This window comes from Ranitomeya variabilis, chromosome 3, assembly GCF_051348905.1.
Source record: "Ranitomeya variabilis isolate aRanVar5 chromosome 3, aRanVar5.hap1, whole genome shotgun sequence".
Classification (NCBI taxonomy): Eukaryota; Metazoa; Chordata; class Amphibia; order Anura; family Dendrobatidae; genus Ranitomeya; species Ranitomeya variabilis.
Genome location: NC_135234.1, coordinates 446929527 through 446952612, shown reverse-complemented (window position 1 = coordinate 446952612; position 23086 = coordinate 446929527). Strand labels below are relative to the sequence as shown.

The 23086-nt window shown below is 41.0% G+C and overlaps 1 protein-coding gene across 2 annotated transcripts in view; it reads right to left on the bottom strand.

The window, feature by feature from the left end:
* Positions 1 to 23086, bottom strand: part of ATP2A3 (ATPase sarcoplasmic/endoplasmic reticulum Ca2+ transporting 3) — a 324456-nt gene that overhangs the window by 75618 nt on the left and 225752 nt on the right. For both annotated transcript variants that reach the window (XM_077296494.1, XM_077296493.1), the window contains exons 9-15: positions 13057 to 13145; positions 12379 to 12481; positions 12145 to 12276; positions 10702 to 10827; positions 1740 to 1958; positions 1324 to 1659; positions 1014 to 1234 (exon numbers count right to left, since the gene is read on the bottom strand). In XM_077296494.1, the coding sequence (XP_077152609.1) occupies positions 1014 to 1234; positions 1324 to 1659; positions 1740 to 1958; positions 10702 to 10827; positions 12145 to 12276; positions 12379 to 12481; positions 13057 to 13145 (1226 nt within the window). The remainder of the gene's footprint in view (positions 1 to 1013; positions 1235 to 1323; positions 1660 to 1739; positions 1959 to 10701; positions 10828 to 12144; positions 12277 to 12378; positions 12482 to 13056; positions 13146 to 23086) is intronic.

Genomic DNA, 23086 nt, shown 5'->3' with positions numbered 1-23086 from the left:
ATAAGCTGGCATAGCCTGATCGGCTCAGCTACATAGCAGCGATCATCAGATCGCTGCTATGTAGCGGAAATGCAGGCTTGCTATGAGCGCCGACCACAGGGGGGGCGCTCACAGCAGGCCGGCATCATTAACCATAGAGGTCTCAAGGACCTCTATGGTTACCATCCTGACGCATCGCTAACCCCCGATCATGTGACGGGGGTCGGTGATGCGCTCATTTCCGGCCGCGCGGCCGGAAGCGCCGGTTAAATGCCACTGTCAGCGTTTGACAGCGGCATTTAACAGGTTAATAGCGGCGGGAGAATTGCAATTTCACCCGCCGCTATTGCGTGCACATGTCAGCTGTACAAAACAGCTGACATGTCGCGACTTTGATGTGGGCTCACCGCCGGAGCCCACATCAAAACAGGGGACCCGACATGCGCCGTACTAGTACGGCACATGTCGAGAAGGGGTTAATGTGATGCTCAACGTCTAGGGCAGCAGCGGGCAGGTATTTATAGGATTGGAAGAGCCCAATAACCATAGACCTTCCCAGCCTGATCATATCAGCTTTCAGCTTTACCTTTAGTGGTTACAAAAAAAATAAAAAAATAAAAGGGGAACCTACATCGTTTTCTTCATTTATTTAATAGCTACATAGAAAGCTGTACAATAAGCTCCACATGCAAGGCACTGAAGGGTGCAATTTTTATAATAGGTGTGGGGGGTTGCACAATTATATATCTGCTGGATATTTATCTATAACTAATAGCATTCATTGAGGTCTAAAAATGCTTGAAAAATGCAAGTGAAAAAAAAAACACATGCAAAAATGCATCGAAAACACACGTCTTGTACGCTTGCATTTTTTCTGCCAAGAGATGCAGAAATGGTGCAGAAAATTCTGCATCCAGATACTCAATGTGCGCACATATCCTTAATACATAAATACAGATTGAAACCAGAAATAACAGTAGAAAACCCTTCTGCATTATCTTGTGGACAAACGGAATATATCAGCAATATCTTACCAGACTACTTCACCAACATTAGAAGAGATAAGATAACGAATAAACTGTTTCATGTTATTATAAATTGCTCTCCCTTCTTCAACAGCAGACACTATGGTAGAGAAGTTGTCATCAGAGAGAACCATCTCTGCAGCTGATTTTGCGACTGCGGTGCCAGAGCCCATAGCAATGCCTATCTCAGCTTTTTTAAGGGCAGGAGCATCATTTACTCCATCACCAGTCTAACGAGACAAAGGAAACAAAAATATATCAATAGCAACATCTGACATTTTTAGTTCATTCTATAATGGTTTTCTGATTGATTTCTTACCATAGCAGTGATTTCATTAAAGGACTGCAAATATTCTACAATTTTGGACTTGTGTGCTGGTTCCACACGGGCGAAGCACCGAGCGTTGCGGCATGCATCCCGCTGTTTCTCTAATGGGAGGTCATCAAACTCCCGGCCAGTATAAGCCTTGTCTGCTATGTCCTCAGAGTTGGAGAAAATTCCAATTTTTCGGCAAATAGCCACTGCTGTGCCTTTGTTGTCCCCAGTTATCATTATCACTTTAATGCCAGCTTTTTTGCACATCTGAATTGAGGTAGTTACTTCTTTACGAGGCGGATCAAGCATGCCCACACACCCAACAAACGTCAAATTTGTCTAAGATGAAATACAACAGGCTTAGTACAATTAAACCATTAATACTTTTATTATACAAAGAGGTATTCAGAAACACTTACCTCGTAATTGATAAACTTGTTCGAATCATCTAATTGCATGTCTTCCATTTTTGGTGGCAGATCCCGTGTAGCCAGAGCAAGGCAACGAAGTGTATCCATACCAGTACCCCAGTCTCGAATCTTGGACATGATTCTCTCTCTAGCAGATGGAGTCAAGGGAATCTTTGTAGAACCCACACGAACAAAATTACAGCGTTCTATTACACTTTCAGGAGCACCCTAAAATAAAAACATTTTTTTAGCAAGATGTACACAGAACAAATAAAAAAAAAAAAAACCTAACCCAGTGTATTGTGTTTTGTTTTTTTCATAATTTGTCTGATTTTTTTTTTTTTTTTTTAATTAGAACTGATAATATATCCTATAAAAGTCTTTTTACTCTCAATCCTACAATCCTATTTAGCATTGAATTTCAAGTAGCTAAAGGAAAGTCTTGTAAGAACTGCACAGAAAATCACAATCACCATATACTTACAAAGCAATACTTGCTGGATTACTAGATTGTTTATAACAATTACTCCACGGAATAATCTAGTAGCAACCATGGATAAACTACAGTAGTGAACTGTACACTAGGTGGTAGTAGAATACCACTATACATGCCGTACAACACCACTCATTTTTAAAGCCAAGCAAACAAAAGATACCCCCCTTGCTACACTAAAATAGGAGTAGTCGCTTGTATGTTATTTTTTTTTTTACATTCTTGGGATGTACATTTAAGCTTCCTGTCATGGTTTTTATCAGAAAACCCCATTTTGTAGATTCCAAAAGTTGCAGTACTTCGTTAAAGCTGGACCTGCAGTTCGTGGGTGAAAATGGTTGCACTGCCCTGAGATGCACAATAACCTATCCTGTCTTTGCCTCACAGATTATTATCTTGTGTGAAAGACAACTTTACAAGAGCTGCTACACTCTGCCTAATGCCGGGGTCACACTTGTGAGTTCAATGTGAGAAACTCGCACGAGTCTCTCACATAAAGTCCCGCACTGCCGGCGTGCGGCTGCATTGATATACATGTAGCTAAACGCTCCGGTCCCGAGTGCTGGCGGCAGTACCGGGTATTGATGCGAGAGACTCGTGCGAGTTTCTCGCATTGAACTCGCAAGTGTGACCCCGGCCTAAAATGCACTCTATCAAGTCAAACTGAATTCACATTGGTGTAGTTGCTTCAATTTTTATCAAATACATGTTTACCAGTTCAGTTTTAGCCTCCATATTGTGAAAAAGATTTGAGAGAAATGGAATTGTTAAAAAGCAAGTGACATGATCATCTTCATCGCTCAGCTGATTCATGTTGCCTGAAACATGGGCAGCATGAAATACACTGGTTAATATATTCTAAACATCGAAGTTTAACTGTGCGGTGTGTCAAAAAACATAGTTGAAAGCACAGTGTCAGCATACGGAGAGACATGTCAGTCTGAGCAGGCGGGAAGAACGAATCAACTGATAAAAGCCCTTTACCGAGGTGGTCCATTACTCCGCTCTCCAGTGAACCTGTCAGTCAGGATTGTGCTCAGTAACATACAGACAGTGTCAGATTGGCGCCGTTATACTGATTAAAATGATGCCTTGGTTGATGCAAACCGCAGTACTAGTACGGCGGCACGATCGCGCGGTCTCACAGTGAGCACCGCAGCGATCGCGTGCGGGTGTCAGCTGTATGTGACAGCTGACACCCCACAGCAATGCCCACGATCGGCGCTAGCGCCGATCGTAGGCATTTATTTTAAGCCCTCTGATGCCGCTGTCAGTATTGACAGAGACATAGAGGGGCATTGCGCAGGGACGGGGGCTCCCTGCGCTCTACCACCGGAACAACGCGATGCGATCGCGTTGTTCCGGTGTTCTGGAAGGAGTCCCCGATCCAAGATGGCCACGGGGCTCCTTCCGGGTCCTTCACTGAAGTGGCTTGCTGGCGCCTCCTGAACTGCCTGTCAATATAGTGAAAATATAGTGATGTCCCACCCTGAGACAATAAAGTGTAAAAAAAAAAAAATTCCCAAATAAAGAATAAATAAATGTTTTCCAATAAATCCATTTATGTATGTAAATAAAAAAAAACAAAAACAATAAAAGTACACATATTTGGTACAGACCCGCTCTATAAAACTATCCCACTAGTTAACCCTTTCAGTGAACACCGCAAAAAAATAAATAAAAAACGAGGCAAAAAACAACGCTTTATTATCATACCGCCGAACAAAATGTGCAATAAAATGTGACCAAAAAGACGGATATAAATAACCATGGTACCGCTGAAAATGTCATCTAGTCCCGCAAAAAAAAAAAAATGCCATACAGCATCATCAGCAGAAAAATAAAGTTATAGCTCTCAGAATAAAGCGATGCAAAAACAATTAATTTTTATATAAAATAGTTTTTGTGTAAAAGAGCCAAAACATAAAAAAAAATATATAAATGAGGTATCGCTGTAATCGTACTAACCCGAAGAATAAAGCTGCTTTATCAATTTTACCACACGCGGAACGATATAAACGCCCCTAAAAGAAATTCAGGAATTGCTTGTTTTTGTTCATTTTGCCTCCCAAAAATCTGAATAAAAAGCGATCAAAAAGTGTCATGTGCCCGAAAATGGTACCAATAAAAATGTCAACTCGTCCCGCAAAAAACAAGACCTCACATGACTCTCTGGGCCAAAATATGGATAAAGTCTAGCTCTCAAAATGTGGTGATGCAAAAACTATTTTTTGCAATAAAAAGCATCTTTTAGTGTGTGACGGCTGCCAATCATAAAAATCCGCCAAAAAAAAGCTATAAAAGTAAATCAAACCCCCTTCATTAATCCCTTAGTTAGGGAAAAATAATAAATTTTTAAAAAAATGTATTTCCATTTTCCCATTAGGGTTAGGGCTAAAGTTAAGGTTTAGGGGCTAAAGTTAGGGTTAGGGTTCGGGTTGGGGCTAAAGTTAGGGTTAGGGTTGGGGCTAAAGTTAGGGTTTGGATTACAGCTAAAGTTAGGGTTTGGATTACATTTACGGTTGGGATTAGGGGTGTGGTTAGGGTTATGGTTGGGGTTAGGGGTGTGTTTGGGTTAGGGTTTCAGAATAGAATTGGGGGGTTTCCACTGTTTAGGCACATCAGGGGCTCTCCAAACACGATATGGCGTCCTATCTCAATTCCAGCCAATGCTGCGTTGAAAAAGTAAAATAGTGCTCCTTCCCTTCCGAGCTCTCCCGTGCGCCCAAACAGGGGTTTACCCCAACATATGGGGTATCAGCGTACTCAGGACAATTTGGACAACAACTTTTGGGCCCAATTTCTCCTTTTACCCTTGGGAAAATACAAAACCGGGGGCTAAAAAATAATTTTTGTGGAAAAAAAAAAGATTTTTATTTTCACGGCTCTGTGTTATAAACTGTAGTGAAACACTTGGTTTAAATTTCTCACAACAAATCTAGATAAGTTCATTGGAGTGTCTAGTTTCCAATATGGGGTCACTTGTGGGAGTTTCTACTGTTTAGGTGCATCAGGGGCTCTGCAAATGCAACCTGACGCCTGCAGACCAATCCATCTAAGTCTGCATTCCAAACGGCGCTCCTTCCCTTCCAAGCTCTGCCTGGCGCCCAAACCGTGGTTCCCCCCCACATATGGGGTATCAGCGTACTCAGGACAAATTGGACAACAACTTTTGTGGTCCAATTTGTTCTGTTACCCTTGGGAAAATAAAAATTTGGGTGCTAAAATATCATTTTTGTGGAAGAAAATATATTTATTTTCACGGCTCTGCGTTATAAACTTTAGCAAAACACTTGGGAAAATACAAAACCGGGGCTAAAAAATAATTTTTTTGTGGAAAAAAAAAAGATTTTTATTTTCACGGCTCTGTGTTATAAACTGTAGTGAAACACTTGGTTTAAATTTCTCACAACAAATCTAGATAAGTTCCTTGGGGGGTCTAGTTTCCAATATGGGGTCACTTGTGGGAGTTTCTACTGTTTAGGTACATCAGGGGCTCTGCAAATGCAACTTGACGCCCGCAGACCATTCCATCAAAGTCTGCATTCCAAAACAGCGCTCCTTCCCTTCCGTGCTCTGCCATGCGCCCAAACGGTGGTTTCCCCCCCCACATATGGGATTATCAGCGCACTCAGGACCGATTGGACAACAACTTTTGGGGTCCAATTTCTCCTGTTACCTTGGGAAAATAAAAAATTGTGGACTAAAAGATCATTTTGTGGAAAAAAATGTTTTTAATTTTCACGGCTCTACATTCAAAGCTTTAGTGAAACAATTGGGGGTTCAAAGTGCTCACCACACATCTAGATTAGTTCCTTTGGGGGTTTACTTTCCAAAATGGTGTCACATGTGGGGGGTTTCCACTGTTTAGGCACATCAGGGGCTCTCCAAACGCTACATGGTGTCCGATCTCAATTCCAGCCAATTTTGCATTGAAAAGTCAAACGGCGCTCCATCCCTTCCGAGCTCTGCCATGCGCCCAAACAGTGGTTTACCCCCAAATGCGGGGTATCAGCGTACTCAGGACAAATTGTACAACAACTTTTGTGGTCCAATTTGTCCTGTTACCCTTGGTAAAATAAAACAAAGTGGATCTTAAGTAAAAATTTTGTGAAAACAAGTTACAGTGGTGTTCAAAAGTCCTGCATAGGATAAATTGATTTTTCAAGTTTTAAATGTTTTCTGTCGAATATCTTCGATGCTGATATGACACATTATATATGGTTTTGTTCAGAGTACAATTTTGCATTCTCTCCCTGTAATATTTTTAGCTTTTGAAGCAGTTTTGCCTGAAATTATTGCAACAATATGGGAATTGAAAGCACAACTAAATATTGTACAGCTTCAGATCCAAAATTAGCCAATCATAGATGAGGTTCTTGTGACCAATCATAACCTGGATATGGCAGTCAATCAACATTGCATTACATTGCATCACATCTGCTGCTTTGTTTGTTTGTTTTAGCTGTTGGTCTATCTAGTGAATCATACTGTAGAGTTTTATGATGGCAGCCTTCAGATTTTTGTCAGCGGAGGATTGTGGGCATTGAAATATTTAAAATGGAGGAAGGAGGAGTGGGAAAAAGTGCTATTTAGTGATGAAAGCACTTTTTGCATTTTAGGAAATGATGGCAAGTCTTATGTGAGAAGGTTCCAACATGAAGAGTACAAGCCAGAGTGTTTGAGCTTCTCTGTGAAACATCCAATGAAAGTAATGGTCTGGGGCTGTATGGCAGCCAATGGTGTTGGAATTGGAAGGCTTCATATTGTGGAGGGTATGGTTAATGCAAAAAAATACATAGACATCCTTAATAAGAAAATGCTGCCTTCTGCTCAACACCTGTTTTCAGGGGATTATACCTTCTAGAATGATAATGCTCCTTGTCACAGAGCTAACACAGTAACGGAATGGAAAAAAAGAACAAGGTGGCTACTATTGACTGGCCAGCTCAGTCCCCGGACCTCAATCCAATTGAAAATTTGTGGCACAAGGTATCATTAGAGATATCTAGAAACAGCCAAGGACCAAGAGTGAGTTGATTGAGGCTCTGATACAGGCCTGGAACCACATCATCACTCGTGAACATCTGCAGAAGCTTGTTCACTCAATGCCACAGAGATGCAAGCTGGTGCTCAAGAGCAAAGGCTGGCCAATAAAGTATTAGAAGCTAAAGATGCACTCAAAAGGCCCTTTTCAGGACTCTGAATTAAATAAAAAATAATAAATCTTAAAAAGTAAAATTTAAGTCTGTGTGAACTTGCATTGGAAGTTAATGAACTTAGAAACCTGTTCACCATTCAACACACTGTACTGGTGTAGGTATGGTTATGCTGTAAAAAAATGATCAAAAATGCGCATACCATAACAATTTATACACTTGGGACATTCAAAAATGAGTATGGCATACAATGAGGGATTACAAAAACATATATGTTTCACCAGTTTCACTGTAGAGATTCAGAAGTATGAAACATATAGTTTTCTTCATGCCTATGCAGGACTTTTGAACACCATTGTAAATGTACAATTGTTTTTAAACATTCCAAAAATTCCTGTGAAGCACCTGAAGGGTTAATAAACGTTTTGAATGTGGTTTTGATTACCTGGAGGGTTGCAGTTTTTAGAATGGTGTCACTTTTGGGCATTTTGTGTCATATAGACCCCTCAAAGTGACTTGAAGTGTGAGGTGGTTCCTAAAAATAAATGGTTTTGCAAATTTTGTTGAAAAAATGAAAAATCGCTGGTCAACTTTTAACCCTTATAACATCCTAACAAAAAAAATTATGTTTCCAAAATTGTGCTAATGTAAAGCAGACATGTGGGTAATGTTATTTATTAACTATTTTGTATGATATGACTCTCTAATTTAATGGCCTTAAAACTAAAAGTTTAAAAATTGCAAAATGTTCAAAATTTTCGCCAAATTTCCGTTTTTTTCACAAATAAACGCAAGTCAAATCGACAATTTTACCACTATCATAAAGTACAATATGTCACGAGAAAACAATCTCAGAATCATCAGGATCCGTTGAAGCGTTACAGAGTTATGACCTCAAAGTGACAGTGGTCAGAATTGAAAAAAATGGCCTGGTCAGGAAGTTGAAAACAGGCTTCGGGGTGAAGCGGTTAATCTTTATTTTCAATTAATAATATGCTTGTGCAGCGGGGCGGCCTGTGTGGGGGGGGGGGGGGGGGGTCTTCATGTGGTGCTCTGCTTAGGTATTCATCTATATCTCTACATCTCCAAGACTTCTCCCCCTCTGCGCCAATGCTCTGGATTGCTATACCCCAAGAAATTAGGACCATTTACTATTTGCATAATTTTAGGCGCGCCCTCAAAACATATTTGTTCAGAGTGGCCTATCACGTTCCCTAATAAAAAGACATTTTGTGTGTAAGGGCGCGTGTGTAGCCCAATTCACGATCTCCATCTATCCCCCATCCCCTGAAGATGGCTGGGCCATCATTGTAAATACATCATTGTAAATAAGCTCCTCTACTTTGTATCTCCCCCACCTCATTGTAGATTGTAAGCTCTCACGAGCATGGTCTTATTGTGCTTTAATTGTATTGTTAACATTGTTACTTATGACTGTTGTGTTTGAAACTGTTAAACTGTAAAGCGCTGCAGAATATGTTGGCACTATATAAAGATTATTATTATTATCATCATCATCTATATGGCTTATAACAGGTCACTGCCCACTATTTTACATAGTGCATAGAATATGGTTTGAAAAACAAACAAACAAAAAAAACATTCATCAGGCAGGCACCGATGCTGTAGCATCTATTGCTGTCAAATAGATGCTACTGCGCAGCAATTGTCGCCATTTTGCCAGAGTAAAAAAAAATTAGGCTCCATTAAGATGGCACTGGCGGCATCTGAGCAGTAGCATCATTCTGATAGATGCTACTGCGCAGGCACCGCTATTTTTTTTTTCAATCCATATTCTATGCAGTATGTAAAATAGGGGGCAGTCACTGACCTGTCATAAGCCATGAAAGTGCGGCTACTGGAGGGAATTCCTACCAGGAACGTCCGGCTTTCAGCCGTAGTACAGAAGTGGTTTCACTTGTTTCGCTATAAGCCTACCCCAGTATTTTGATTGACAGCTCTTCTAGAGTGTATTTGTACTATCAAATTGCCCCGGCATGCTTTTAGCCACTACACACTGTGTACAGAGAGAGGACTTAAACTCCTCCAGCACACCTCTATAACTGAAACCCGTAACTCAGAAGGAATAAGGTTCATTTCCTCCCAATAGCCGTGCTTTCAATAAGATGACTGGACAACATTGGCACGTTATTAACCTGCAAATTACCTCTATATCTTCAGGTTAATAGCATCTGAGGACATTACAGGTTCCCTTTGACCATGCTACCTTCAGAAAGGCATGCCTTTTTAGTTTTTCCATTTACATACTATGATAAGGGTTGTGGTTTTTTTATTTAAGCCATTTTACCATATATTACTACATTTGCATAGAAATATATCTTCGTGTTTAACGTCTATAAATTTGGAAAGGAGAAAAGACAAACGGCTCAAACCTGATTTGGGGATTAAAAACTGTATTCATATGGCATTGTTTAGGACTAAAGCATAAATTCTGTACGTATTTCCATTAAAAAAAGTGTGCTGTCTTACTGTATTATTTAACATTCACATGTTTCACTAGTAAACTTTTACATAATGATTTTAAAGGGTTTAGGGAGTGAGAGGTCAAACTTACTGATGGATTCCCTTTCGGCTTTAATAGTTGCATTACAACACCATTTTTCAAAAGCATTCTTGCCAGTCATGGCCTACAAGTCAACTATTTATGGTAGCTATGGTATGTTAACAAAATTTAATCAGTGTCCTACCATTATTTACTAACATCACACTATGGGGCTGCTGCAGTTAGCATTGACTGCAGCACCTAAGGGATAAATGGCCGAAATTGGAGTTATCATAAGCATCCACTTGCAGGCAGTGGTATGGGCACAACTTTTATGCTGGTGTCATCATCATGCTTTACATTTATCTTGATGGTTCTGAACAACCTGCGTTCAGTGCCACCAATGTGTACATATGCCATAAAAATACAATAAAATCCTCATTAATAGGTAGATGTTATATTTCATTTCATCGTGAAACTCCTTAGATATAAGAGCTATTGCAGTGATCAGATGATTGTTTTCTGTGGACCTACTTCTAGAAGCCTCCAAAAAAAAATTAGATTTTGCCAAGGCGGTCAGCTGCTTATTTCAACTGTAATTTTTTAGGTTAATAATTGTGCATGTAATATAGCAGAGTAATACTCACTGCCAGTTAGTAGCTTTCAGCACAAGCTCATAGAGAAGGGCCCTGAGCAGGGATTACCCTGTATGAGGTCCATAAGCTTTAATGGGACAACCATTCCATATAACATAGCATCCAAATTTTTCAAAAATCTGTACAACAAAATGCAACATAACAATCCCACTTACAGTACCTTTATAAACATCTTGCTGCCAGACGCTGCACCACCGGAATTAACAGGCGTGCAATACACTGACATGGATTTGCGATCACGAGAGAACTCCAAAGTACAGTCCTTCTTCATAAGTTTCTTTATAACCTGTTAGACATGAAAGAGTGATTCTTCTAAACACCTTATTCACATTCTTAGTTTATCCACAATTAGTCCATGGAACTGTTGTAATGAACTGTTTATGGTGTAAATAAAGTTTACACATCAATTACATTGCGTCATCTTTTAATAATCTAGAACTGAAAGTAGGAGTATAATTCAAGATGGACTCTTACTAATTGGCCTTATAGAGACCCCAAGCTGACATTAGGAATCTTTTAGGAAAAGCACTACTGTTTGGAAAAAAGTATGCTAGTTCCTGATTATAAAAACAGGGAAGTATACAATTACAGGACCTCCAAGACCACCTTCACATGTTGCTGCAACACATAAGTGGCTCCATCAAGGCTTCCATCTGAAGTCTTTAAAGGGGTTGTTCGGCTAAGGGTACATGTCTACAGTCACTCCAAGACTGGTGAATCCTCACAGTGTGCACACTGTACATACGCTATAAAGACTCTCCGGTTCTGGCAGTGGCGGGTGCATGACCACAAGTATGTAATTTGCATACATGTGGTCACATGCTGACTAGACATTCGTGGCCTCACTCAATGCAAGTTATTGAGCGAGGCCAGATGAGATTAGTCGGAACTTGGCCGTAAGTATGTAAATTGCTTAGTTGCAGTCACATGGCTGCCCAATCCCGGCACTGGAGAATCCTCACAGCGTACACTGTACGTGCTGTGAGGTTTCACAAGTTTGCTGTCAGACTGACTTCAGGCATGCACCCTAAGGCTTGCAACCCCTTAAAATGGGATTTGGGATGATCCACCAACAAGGCCTTTGACTTTAATGTAGGACACAGAGTCCCTTTGTGCTCTGTCTGACCTATGTTTTAGCTATCTCTGAAATTTTGGAGGCAGGCACAAAATTGTGGTATATTAATGCTTTTGTGCCCATCCCAAAAAGACAGACAACTGAAACAGGTCAGAAAGACCAGAAAGTGACTGTCTGCTTCATTAAAGTCAAAGGCCATGATAGCGGTTCTGCCTGAAACCAGTTTTTCTGGTCTTTAGACAGAAGAACCGATATAGCCACTGATGGGTCAAAAAAATACAACGCAATGCGAACCTAACCTTACACTGACTGAGCATGTGGGTAACAATTATAGTCAACAGAATAGCAACAATATACTATGACATAGGCCCTGATTGCTGGAATTTGGCTTTCACTGACTAATCTTGATAGAGGTTATTAGGACATCCAGGATATATTAGTAAACCATTGAATATGTAATGCAATAACATCCAAGCACAGGTTCACATCTAGTTCGAAAGACCTGTTTACAGATTTAAGCATACTCACAGAATTGCAGGCATTTGCTCGTTCCACCTTCGAAAGCTTCGCTAAATCCATGTTAAATACATTCATTTTTTCCACCAGACAAGTCAATGCGGTCTCTGTTGCTTCTCCCACCTTTTCATATATTCCCTTGGACTACAAAATTAATGTGTTGTCAATAAATCAGTACCTTACTACAATTAAATTATAGACATTTCAGAAGATGACGATTTTTTAAAATAATATCTTTGTACTTACCTCATTAAAATCCAAAGAGGAGTCATTACAGAGAGCACAGATTGTAGCCAGTTCCACCAAACCATCATAATCTCCACACTGCACAGGATTATCATCCTTCAAGCTGTTCCAACAAAATAAAAGCATTCAAATAAGCTTAAAATATGTTGTCTGGGTGAAAAAAAGGTTCCCCAGGGACTTGAAGGTGTAAAAAAAATACCTACTGGAATCCACCTGGATTCAACGTAGGTCACTCTGATCTGTGCCGACACAAGAATAAGAGCTGACACTGTTCCACCAGCAGCAGGACCACTGCAGTTAGTGTTGGACTTTAACAGCGCGTAATCAGAAAAACATTGGCTGATTATCTGCTTATGTCACTTAAGTCATTTCTGAAGACTTTATTTACTCCAGTAGCGCAGCCCTCCTCTACGTGTTCATCCAACTGGAGGCAAGGCTTAGCAATTAAGGAATGCCAGTCAAAATTCAAAACTCCACTTGAAAAATTAGGTCACAAATGAATATATGATGTCAAAGAAATACCAGAAAAATGCTTTATTTTGTCAAATTTAGGCTTGTCCAACAAAGTTAGGATATCCATATGAAGACCATTCCCAGTAACTTTTTAAAAAACAATACATTTATAATGTATTTTTATCAGGATGACAGAAAGGCTGAATGTTTGACAAATATACTTACACTTGCCCCTCTGGAGCATAAGTAGATCCAGTAATACTGAACTCATGAAGACTGGAGCTCATTCCTTCAATCCTCTCAACTACAAACATCTTTAAAAGAAGGAAAATAGAATGCTCAGAACACATTATTTGGCCTCATGTACACTCTTCGTTACAATTCAAAGATGTCCAAACAAGGTAGTACAACTCACAAAAGCATTTGAATCGCTGGCACTGAACCTCCGTCATTTTCTGCTTTGTGTTCCACATGATTACTCTGGGATCGTTAAAACGGATTTTACTTAATGAATCTCCAGAACACAACAAATTAAGTGCAATATAACCTTGGCACACAGACCTGTCATCTTAAAAAGGGTTATCTGGGACTTGTAATATTTTTCCATATGGGGAGAAGATCTGTTTGATTTCTATGTGGTTCGCCAAGTGGTATCCCTGGTTCTTAGTTCAAAGAATCTTAAATTTTTTTAAACTTGGCTGACTCCAGGCAAAAATTTAAACTAGGTCTCTATTAATGGTACTTTGATAGGTAAGGTGCAGAAGTCAGTAACATTCCATTCTTTCTTCTCTTTCTACTTTTTTCTTTGGATCGTTATCTACGGTTACAAATTGATAGGTCTTCTGGAATACAAATGATGAAATGCTACTATTGCACCCATACCATTATTCTGAATATGTATTGGGCTTGGAGGCCTTCCCTCCAGCCTTATGCTAATTGCAAGACTTTGTGTATTGGCTATATACGCTGTCTTGTCGGAGCCGCTATTTTGCTTTGTTAACAGCAGTTCAGAGATACAGTGGTTCCTCAATATATAATATTGATTCCTTCCACAGTGACTATTTTAAAGTTAAATTTTTTAATTTACAACAAAAAAAAAAAAATTTCCCCGAGTTACCCAAAATGTTATTCCAAAGTAAGTTTAAAATAAAAATAGACAATAGACATTAAAACGTATTGTTACAAAATGAAAGTGGAATTTTGCTACTGGACGCTGTAAGTTGCATTTAATGTACAATAAAGGACAAAAGCTTTTTCAAGATCCTTTACAGTACACACAATGTACCAGGAAAATAAAATGAGCTGGGGTCACCAGGCATCCGAAAGAATAGCTCCTCCTGGCACACGTAAAGAGCAGTACAACAATAAAGGTAATATTGTACTGTAATAGAGACAGGTACTGTTAGTTGATAATTGCATGTGCGTCAATAATCCATGTTCTAGTCAGTACGGGCATTTCAAAGCCAGATCTTCCAGCCAATTTCATGAATTTGGACTGTGTGGCATTGTATTTTCAATTTGGTTTCAAGTATCTCAGTAAAGACCACTGCATGTTCAATAGATATTATAAAGCCATACATTTTGTCATGGAAGTCAACAAGTCATCTCTTCCAGACATGTTACATACATAACATGTGCAGAGAGCTGCAGAGAGGCGGAGGTGGTGAGCTGTAACCATCACCTTCTGTCACTGCTGTGACCCTGTGATCTCTGCCTCTTGCCTTCTAATAGCAGGATACCTTACATTGCTTTCTTGTCTGTAATAAGACGACTAGAGGAAAATTAACGCTATACTATCATATTCACAGACCAGAAAGAAAATACATATCTGGATTGTTTAAAATTAGAAAAAGTTCACAAAATTAATGTTTTGAGTATGTTTTCAATGGATAAATTTAAAGAAAGAAAAACAAACAAGTAATTTTCTTTCAATATACTGGCATGTAAAAGATATCTCTCCCTCTATACAGTTGTGCTCAAAAGTTTACATACCCTGGCAGAATTTTTGCTTTCTTGGCCTTTTTTTTCCAGAGACTATGAATGATAACACCAAAACTTTTTCTACACTCATGGTTAGTGGTTGGATGAAGCCATTTATTGTCAAACTACGTTTTTTTTTTTAAATCATAATGACAGACTAAAACATCCAAATGACCCTGATCAAAAGTTCACATACACCATTTCTTAATACCGTGTATTGCCTCCTCTAAAATCAATGACATCTTGAAGTCTTTTGTGGTAGCTGTGGATGAGGCCCTTTATTTTCTCAGATGGTAAAGCTGCCCACTCATCTTGGCAAAAAGCCTGCGTGCTTGAGATCTCCCCAGAGTGGCTCAATGATATTAAGTTCAAGAGACTGAGATGGCCACTCCAGAACTGTTGTGAATTCTGCTCTTGGGCTCCCTACGGTGGTTGTTGGTGGTAGTGCAGTTGTCTTGGGGTTGTAATCCGGGCAGGTGTTTCTGCTGATTGCAGCTCTATTAGGTATTTAGGTGTGCAGGATCCATGAGTCCATGCCAGTTGTCCATTGTACTTGGAGGGATTGCATCTCTCTCTGGCTCCTCATACCCTGCTGCAAATTCAGCTAAGATAAGTGTCTGGTTTTTTTTCTTTGTGCACACATGCAGTGTGCTTTGCAATTCAGTGCAATTCATTGTGTTTTTGTCCAGCTTAGACTTTGTTTGGATTTTTCAGTCATGCTGGATTCTCAGGAGATGCAGATGTACTTTCTATGTCTTTAGTTAGATGTGGAATATTTGTATTATCTGCTGTGGATATTTTTAGGATTTTAATCCTGACCGCTTAGAATTCTGTCCTATCCTTTTCTATTTAGCTAGAAGTGCCTCTTTTGCTAAATCCTGTTTCTCTGCCTGCGTGTGTTTTTCCTCTTATACTCACAGTCAATATTTGCGGGGGGCTGCCTATCCTTTGGGGTTCTGCTCTGAGGCAAGATAGAATTCCCATTTCCATCTATAGGGGTATTTAGTCCTCCGGCTGTGTCGAGGTGTCTAGGACGTGTTAGGTACATCCCACGGCTACTTCTAGTTGCGGTGTTAGTTTAGGGTTTACGGTCAGTACAGGTACCACCTACTCCTGAGAAAGTCTCTCATGCAGCTCCAAGGTCACGGGATCATAACACAGAACCTTCACTTTGTTCTGCTGTAGCCAAGGACAGGTCGACTTGGCCTTGTGTTTTGGACCGTCCCATGCGCAGCTTCAGGGATGATGACTGCAAATTTGCCTGCAGTATTTGCTGATAACGTGCTTCATTCATCTTTGCTTCAACTTTGACCAGGTTTCCTGTGCCTTTGCAGCTCACACGACCCCAAAACATCAGCGATCTACCTGAATGCTTTACAGTAGGAGTGTTGTTCCTTTCATCATAGGCATTGTTGACCTCTCTTCAAATGTAAAGTTTATGGTTGTGACCAAAGTTCAATTTTGGTCTCATCACTCCAAATTACCTTGTTCTAGAAGTTTTGAGGCTCGTCTCTATGCTGTTTTGTGCATTTTAGGCAAGATACATTGTGGCATTAGCGCAGTAATGGCTTTCTTTTGGCGACTCAACCATGCAGCCATTTTTCTTCAAGTGCCTCCTTATTGTGCATCTTGAAACAGCCACACCGCTAGTTTTTCAGAGAGTCCAGTATTTCAGCTGATGTTATTTGTGGGTTTATCTTGGCATCCCGAACAATTTTCCTGGCAGTTGTAGACAAAATTTTTGTTGGTCTACCTGACCGTGGTTTTGTTTTTACAGAGCCCGAGTTTCCATTTGTTAATCACAGTTTGAATGCTGCTGACTGGCATTATCAATTACTTGGATATCTTTTTGTATCCCTTTCCCGTTTTATACAGTTCAAATACCTTTTCCCGTAGATCTGTTGACAATTCTTTTGCTTTCCCCATGACTCACAATCCAGAAATGTCAGTGGCTGGATGACAGAGTCTGTCTGGATCCCAGAAACTCACTCAGCTTTTAAGCACACACACGGATTACAAGCAAACAGGTCACAGGTGAGGATGTTACCTTTAGTAGCCATTCAAACCCATTTGTGTCAACTTATGGGCATGTTATAGGCCAAAATCACCAGGGTATGTAAAATTTTGTTCAGGGTCATTTGGATGTTTTGGGTTTCATTAAGATTTAAAAAGAGAAAACAGTAGTTTGACAATAAATGGCTTCACCCAACCACTAACAATGAGTGGAGAAAAAGTTTTGGTGTTACCATTCATATTCTCTGAAGAAAGGGCAAGTAACGGGAACACTTAAACAACAGAATATAACTCCAAGTAAATCAACATTCTGTGAAATCAAACTGTCCACTTAGGAAGCAACACTGTTTGACAATCAATTTCAAATGCTGTTGTGCAAATGGAATAGACAACAGATGGAAATTATTGGCAATTATCAAGATACCCTCAATAAAGGAGTGGTTCTGCAGGTGGGGACCACAGATGACATCTCAGTACCAATGCTTTCTGGCTGATGTTTTGGTCACTTTTGAATGTTGGTTGCGCTTTCACACTTAGTGGTAGCATGAGACGGACTCTACAACCCACACAAGTGGCTCAGGCAGTGCAGCTCATCCAGGAAGGCACATCAATGCGTGCTTTGGCAAGAAGGTTTGCAACAACCCAGCAGCAGGACCGCTACCTCAGCCTTTGTACAAGGAGGAACAGGAGGAGCACTGCCAGAGCCCTGCAAAATGACCTCCAGTAGGCCACAAATGTGAATATGTCTGCACAAATGGTTTGAAACCGACTCCATGAGGATGGTGTGAGCGCCCGACGTCCACAGATGGGGGTTGTGCTCACAGCCCAACACCATGCAGGATGCTTGGCATTTGCCATAGAACACCTGGATTGGCAAATTCTCCACTGGCACCCTGTGCTCTTCACAGATGAAAGCAGGTTCACACTGAGCACATGTGACAGAATCTGGAGACGCCGTGGAGCAGAGGTGTCAAACTGCATTCCTCGAGGGCCGCCAACAGGTCATGTTTTCAGGATTTCCTTGTATTGCACAGGTGATAATTTAATCACCTGCACAGAATGATTCCAGCACCTTGTGGAATGCTAAGGAAATCCTGAAAACATGACCTGTTGGCGGCCCTCGAGGAATGCAGTTTGACACCTCTGCCGTGGAGAGTGATCTGCTGCCTGCAACATCCTTCAGCATGACCGGTTTGGTAGTGGGTCAGTAATGGTGTGGGGTGGCATTTCTTTGGAGGGCTGCACAGCCCTCCATGTGCTTGCCAGAGGTAGCCTGACTGCCATTAGGTACCGAGATGAGATCCTCAGACCCCTTGTGAGACCATATGCTGGTGCGGTTGGTCTTGGGTTCCTCCAAATGCAGGACAATGCCAGACCTCATGTGGCTGGAGTGTCAGCAGTTCCTGCAAGATGAAGGCATTTAAGCTATGGATTGGCCCGCCCATTCCCCAAACCAGAATCCGATTGAACACATCTGGGACATCATGTCTCGCACCATCCACCAACGTCACATTGCACCACAGACTGTCCAGGAGTTAGCGTAAGCTTTAGTCCAGGTCTGGGAGGAGATCCCCCAGGAGACCATCCGCCATCTCATCAGGAGCATGGCCAGGCATTGTAGGGAGATCATATAGGCACGTGGAGGTCACACACACTGCTGAGCATCATTTCCTTGTCTTGAGGCATTTCCACTGAAGTTGGATCAGCCTGTAACTTCATTTTCCACTTTGATTTTGAGCATCATTCCAACTCCAGACCTCCGTGGGATGTTAGTTGTGATTTCATTTTTAGGTTTTATTGCTCTCAACACATTTCACTATGTAATGAATAAAGACTTACAACTGGAATATTTCATTCAGTGTTAACTAGGATGTGGGATTTTAGTGTTCCCTTTATTTTTTTGAGATATAGATATATATATATATATGTGTATGTTTGTATGTATGTATGTGTATATATAACTGCTGTTGGTACCAGCCTCTTGCACGGTTCCACCAGCGGAACACCGTCGCAAAACGGCCCCGCTGCACAACTGAGCAACAAGACAAGTACATTAGAGTCTGTAGTTTGAGAAATCGACGCCTCACAGGTCCTCAACTGTCAGCTTCATTAAATAGTACGCGCAAAACGCCAGAGTCAACGTCTACAGTGAAGAGGCGACTCTGGCATGCTGGCCTTCAGGGCAGAGTGGCAAAGAAAAAAAGTCATATCTGAGACTGGCTAATAAAAGGAAACGATTAATATGGGCAAAAGAACACAGACTTTGGACAGAGAAAGATTGGAAAAAAGCGTTACGAACAGACGAATTCAAGTTTGAAGTGTTTGGATCACACAGAAGAACATTTGTGAGACGCAGAACAACTGAAAAGATGCTGGAAGAGTGCCTGACACCATCTGTCAAGCATGGCGGAGGTAATGTGATAGTCTGGGGTTGCTTTGGTGCTATTAAAGTGGGAGATTTGTATAAGGTAAAAGGGATTTTGAATAGGGCTATCACTCCATTTTGCAACGCCATGCCATACCCTGTGGACAGCGCTTGATTAGAGCCAATTCATCCAACAACAGGACAATGACCCAAAGCACACCTCCAAATTACGCAAGGACTATTTAGGGAAGAATCAGGCAGCTGGTATTCTATCTGTAATGGAGTGGCCAGAGCAGTCACCAGATCTCAACCCCATTGAGCTCTTGTGGGAGCAGCTTGACCGTATGGTACGCAAAAAGTGCCCATCAAGCCAAACCAATTTGTGGTAGGGGCTTCTGGAAGCATGGGGTGAAATTTCTCCAGGTTACCGCAGCAAATTAACTGCTAGGAAGCCAAAGGTCTGCAATGTTGTAATTGCTGCAAAGAGAGCATTTTTGACGAAAGCAAAGTTTGAAGGAGAAAATTATTTCAAATAAAAATCTTTTTTTTCGAACCTGGTCAATGTCTGGACTAGATTTTCAATTCATTTGGCAACTAATTTGATTAATAAAAGTAGGAGTTTTCATGGAAAACACAAAATTGTCTGGGTGACCCTAAACTTTTGAATGTATGTATGTATATATATATATATATATATATATATATATAAATACTAGATTGTGGCCCGATTCTAACGCATCGGGTATTCTAGAATATGCATGTCCCCGTAGTATATGGACAAAGATGATTCCAGATTTCGCGGCAGACTGTGCCCGTCGCTGATTGGTCGAGGCAACGTTTATGACATCATCGTCGCCATGGCAACCATTATGACATCTACGTCGATACTGTGCCCGTCGCTGATTGGTCGAGGCGAATTCACGGCAGACTGTGCCCGTCACTGATTGGTCGAGGCAACCTTTATAACATCATCGTCGCCATGCTGTGCCCGTCTCTGATCGACCAATCAGAGACGCGGGATTTCCAGGACAGACAGACAGATTGAAAAACCCTTAGACAATTATATATATATAGATAATATATATAATAAAATTATATATATATAGATAATATATATAATAAAATTATATATAGATAATATATATAATAAAATTATATATATAGATAATATATATAATAAAATTATATATATAGATAATATATATAATAAAATTATATATATAGATAATATATATAATAAAATTATATATATAGATAATATATATAATAAAATTATATATATAGATAATATATATAATAAAATTATATATATAGATAATATATATAATAAAATTATATATATATATATATATATATATATATATATATATATATATATATATATATATATATATATATATATATATATATATATATATATATATATATATATATATATATATACACACACACACACATACTAGATGGTGGCCCGATTCTAACGCATCGGGTATTCTAGAATATGCATGTCCACGTAGTATATTGCCCAGTCACGTAGTATTTTGCCCAGTCACGTAGTATAATGCTCCATGCAGTTATGGCCCCATAGATGTCCCATATAATGCTCCATGCAGTTCATTATGGCCCCATAGATGCCCCATATAATGCTCCATGCAGTTATGGCCCCATAGATGCCCCATCTAATGCTCCATGCAGTTATGGCCCCATAGATGTCCCATATAATGCTCCATGCAGTTATGGCCCCATAGATGTCCAATATAATGCGCCATGCAGTTCATTATGGCCCCATAGATGCCCCATATAATGCTCCATGCTGTTCTTTATGGCCCCATAGATGCTCCATACAGCATTGTGCCACATGTACTGCTGCTGCTGCAATAAAAAAAAAAATGATATACTCACCTCTCGTCGCTGCTCCTCAGCGTCACGTCTCTCCGCACTGACTGTTCAGGCAGAGGGCGGCGCGCACACTAATACGTCGTCGCGCCCTCTGACCTGCACAGTCACTGCAAGAGGACGGGAAGACGGAGCGGCGCCCGGCGGATGGAACGCGGACAGGTGACTATGAAATACTCACCTGCTCCCGGCGCTCCTGACGCTGTCTCTGCCTGTCTCATGGTACCGCAGCCTCTTCGCGCCTGGGCGAGAAGGATCTCCAATGACGTAACGGTCACATGACCGTGACGCCATGCCAGGTCCTTCTCGCGCAAGGCCTGTGATGACATCGCGCTCACATGACCGTGACTTCATGGCAGGAACTTCTCACGCAGGCACGCAGGGCATGTGATGACGTCACGGTCACATGACCGTGACGTCATGGCAGGTCCTTCTCGCGCAGGCCCTGTGATGACGTCGCGGTCACATGACCGTGACGTCATGGCAGGTCCTTCTCGCGCAGGCACGCAGGGCCTGTGATGACGTCGCGGTCACATGACCGTGACTTCATGGCAGGTCCTTCTCGCGCAGGGCCTGTGATGACGTCGCGGTCACATGACTGACGTCATGGCAGGTCCTTCGCGCATACCATCCTTGACACCGAAACCTGCCGGCGGAAGGCGAGTATATAATGATTTTTTATTTTTTTTATAATTTTTAAACATTAAATGTTTTTACTACTGACGCTGCATAGACAGCATCAATAGTAAAAGCTTGGTTACACGGGGTTAATAGCGGCGGTAACGGAGTGAGTTACCCGCGGCATAATGCGGTCCGTTACCGCCGGCATTAACCCTGTGTGAGCGGTGACTGCGGGGAGTATGGAGCGGGCGCCGGGCACTGACTGCAGGGGAGTAGGGAGGGACTAATCGGACTCTGGCCGTCGCTGATTGGTCGCGGCAGCCATGACAGGCAGCTGGTGAGACCAATCAGCAACTTGGACTCCATGACAGACAGAGGCCGCGACCAATGAATATCCGTGACAGACAGAAAGACGGAAGTGACCCTTAGACAGTTATATAGTAGTACACACATAATATATATATATATATATATATATATATATATATATATATATATATATATATATATATATATATATATATATATAATATATATACACACACATACACACACTAATATACATATACAAATATACATACACACAGATACTGTATATTATATATATACACTCACCGGCCACTTTATTAGGTACACCTGTCCAACTTCTTGTTAACACTTAATTTCTAATCAGCCAATCACATGGCGGCAACTCAGTGCATTTAGGCATGTAGACATGGTCAAGACAATCTCCTGCAGTTCAAACCGAGCATTAGTATGGGGACGAAAGGTGATTTGAGTGCCTTTGAACGTGGCATGGTTGTTGTTGCCAGAAGGGCTGGTCTGAGTATTTCAGAAACTGCTGATCTACTGGGATTTTCACGCACAACCATCTCTAGGGTTTACAGAGAATGGTCCGAAAAAGAAAAAAAATCCAGTGAGCGGCAGTTCTGTGGGCGGAAATGCCTTGTTGATGCCAGAGGTCAGAGGAGAATGGGCAGACTGGTTCAAGCTGATAGAAAGGCAACAGTGACTCAAATCGCCACCCGTTACAACCAAGGTAGGCCTAAGAGCATCTCTGAACGCACAGTGCGTCGAACTTTGAGACAGATGGGCTACAGCAGCAGAAGACCACACCGGGTACCACTCCTTTCAGCTAAGAACAGGAAACTGAGGCTACAATTTGTACAAGCTCATCGAAATTGGACAGTAGAAGATTGGAAAAACGTTGCTTGGTCTGATGAGTCTCGATTTCTGCTGCGACATTCGGATGGTAGGGTCAGAATTTGGCGTAAACAACATGAAAGCATGGATCCATCCTGCCTTGTATGGAGCATCTTTGGGATGTGCAGCCGACAAATCTGCGGCAACTGTGTGATGCCATCATGTCAATATGGACCA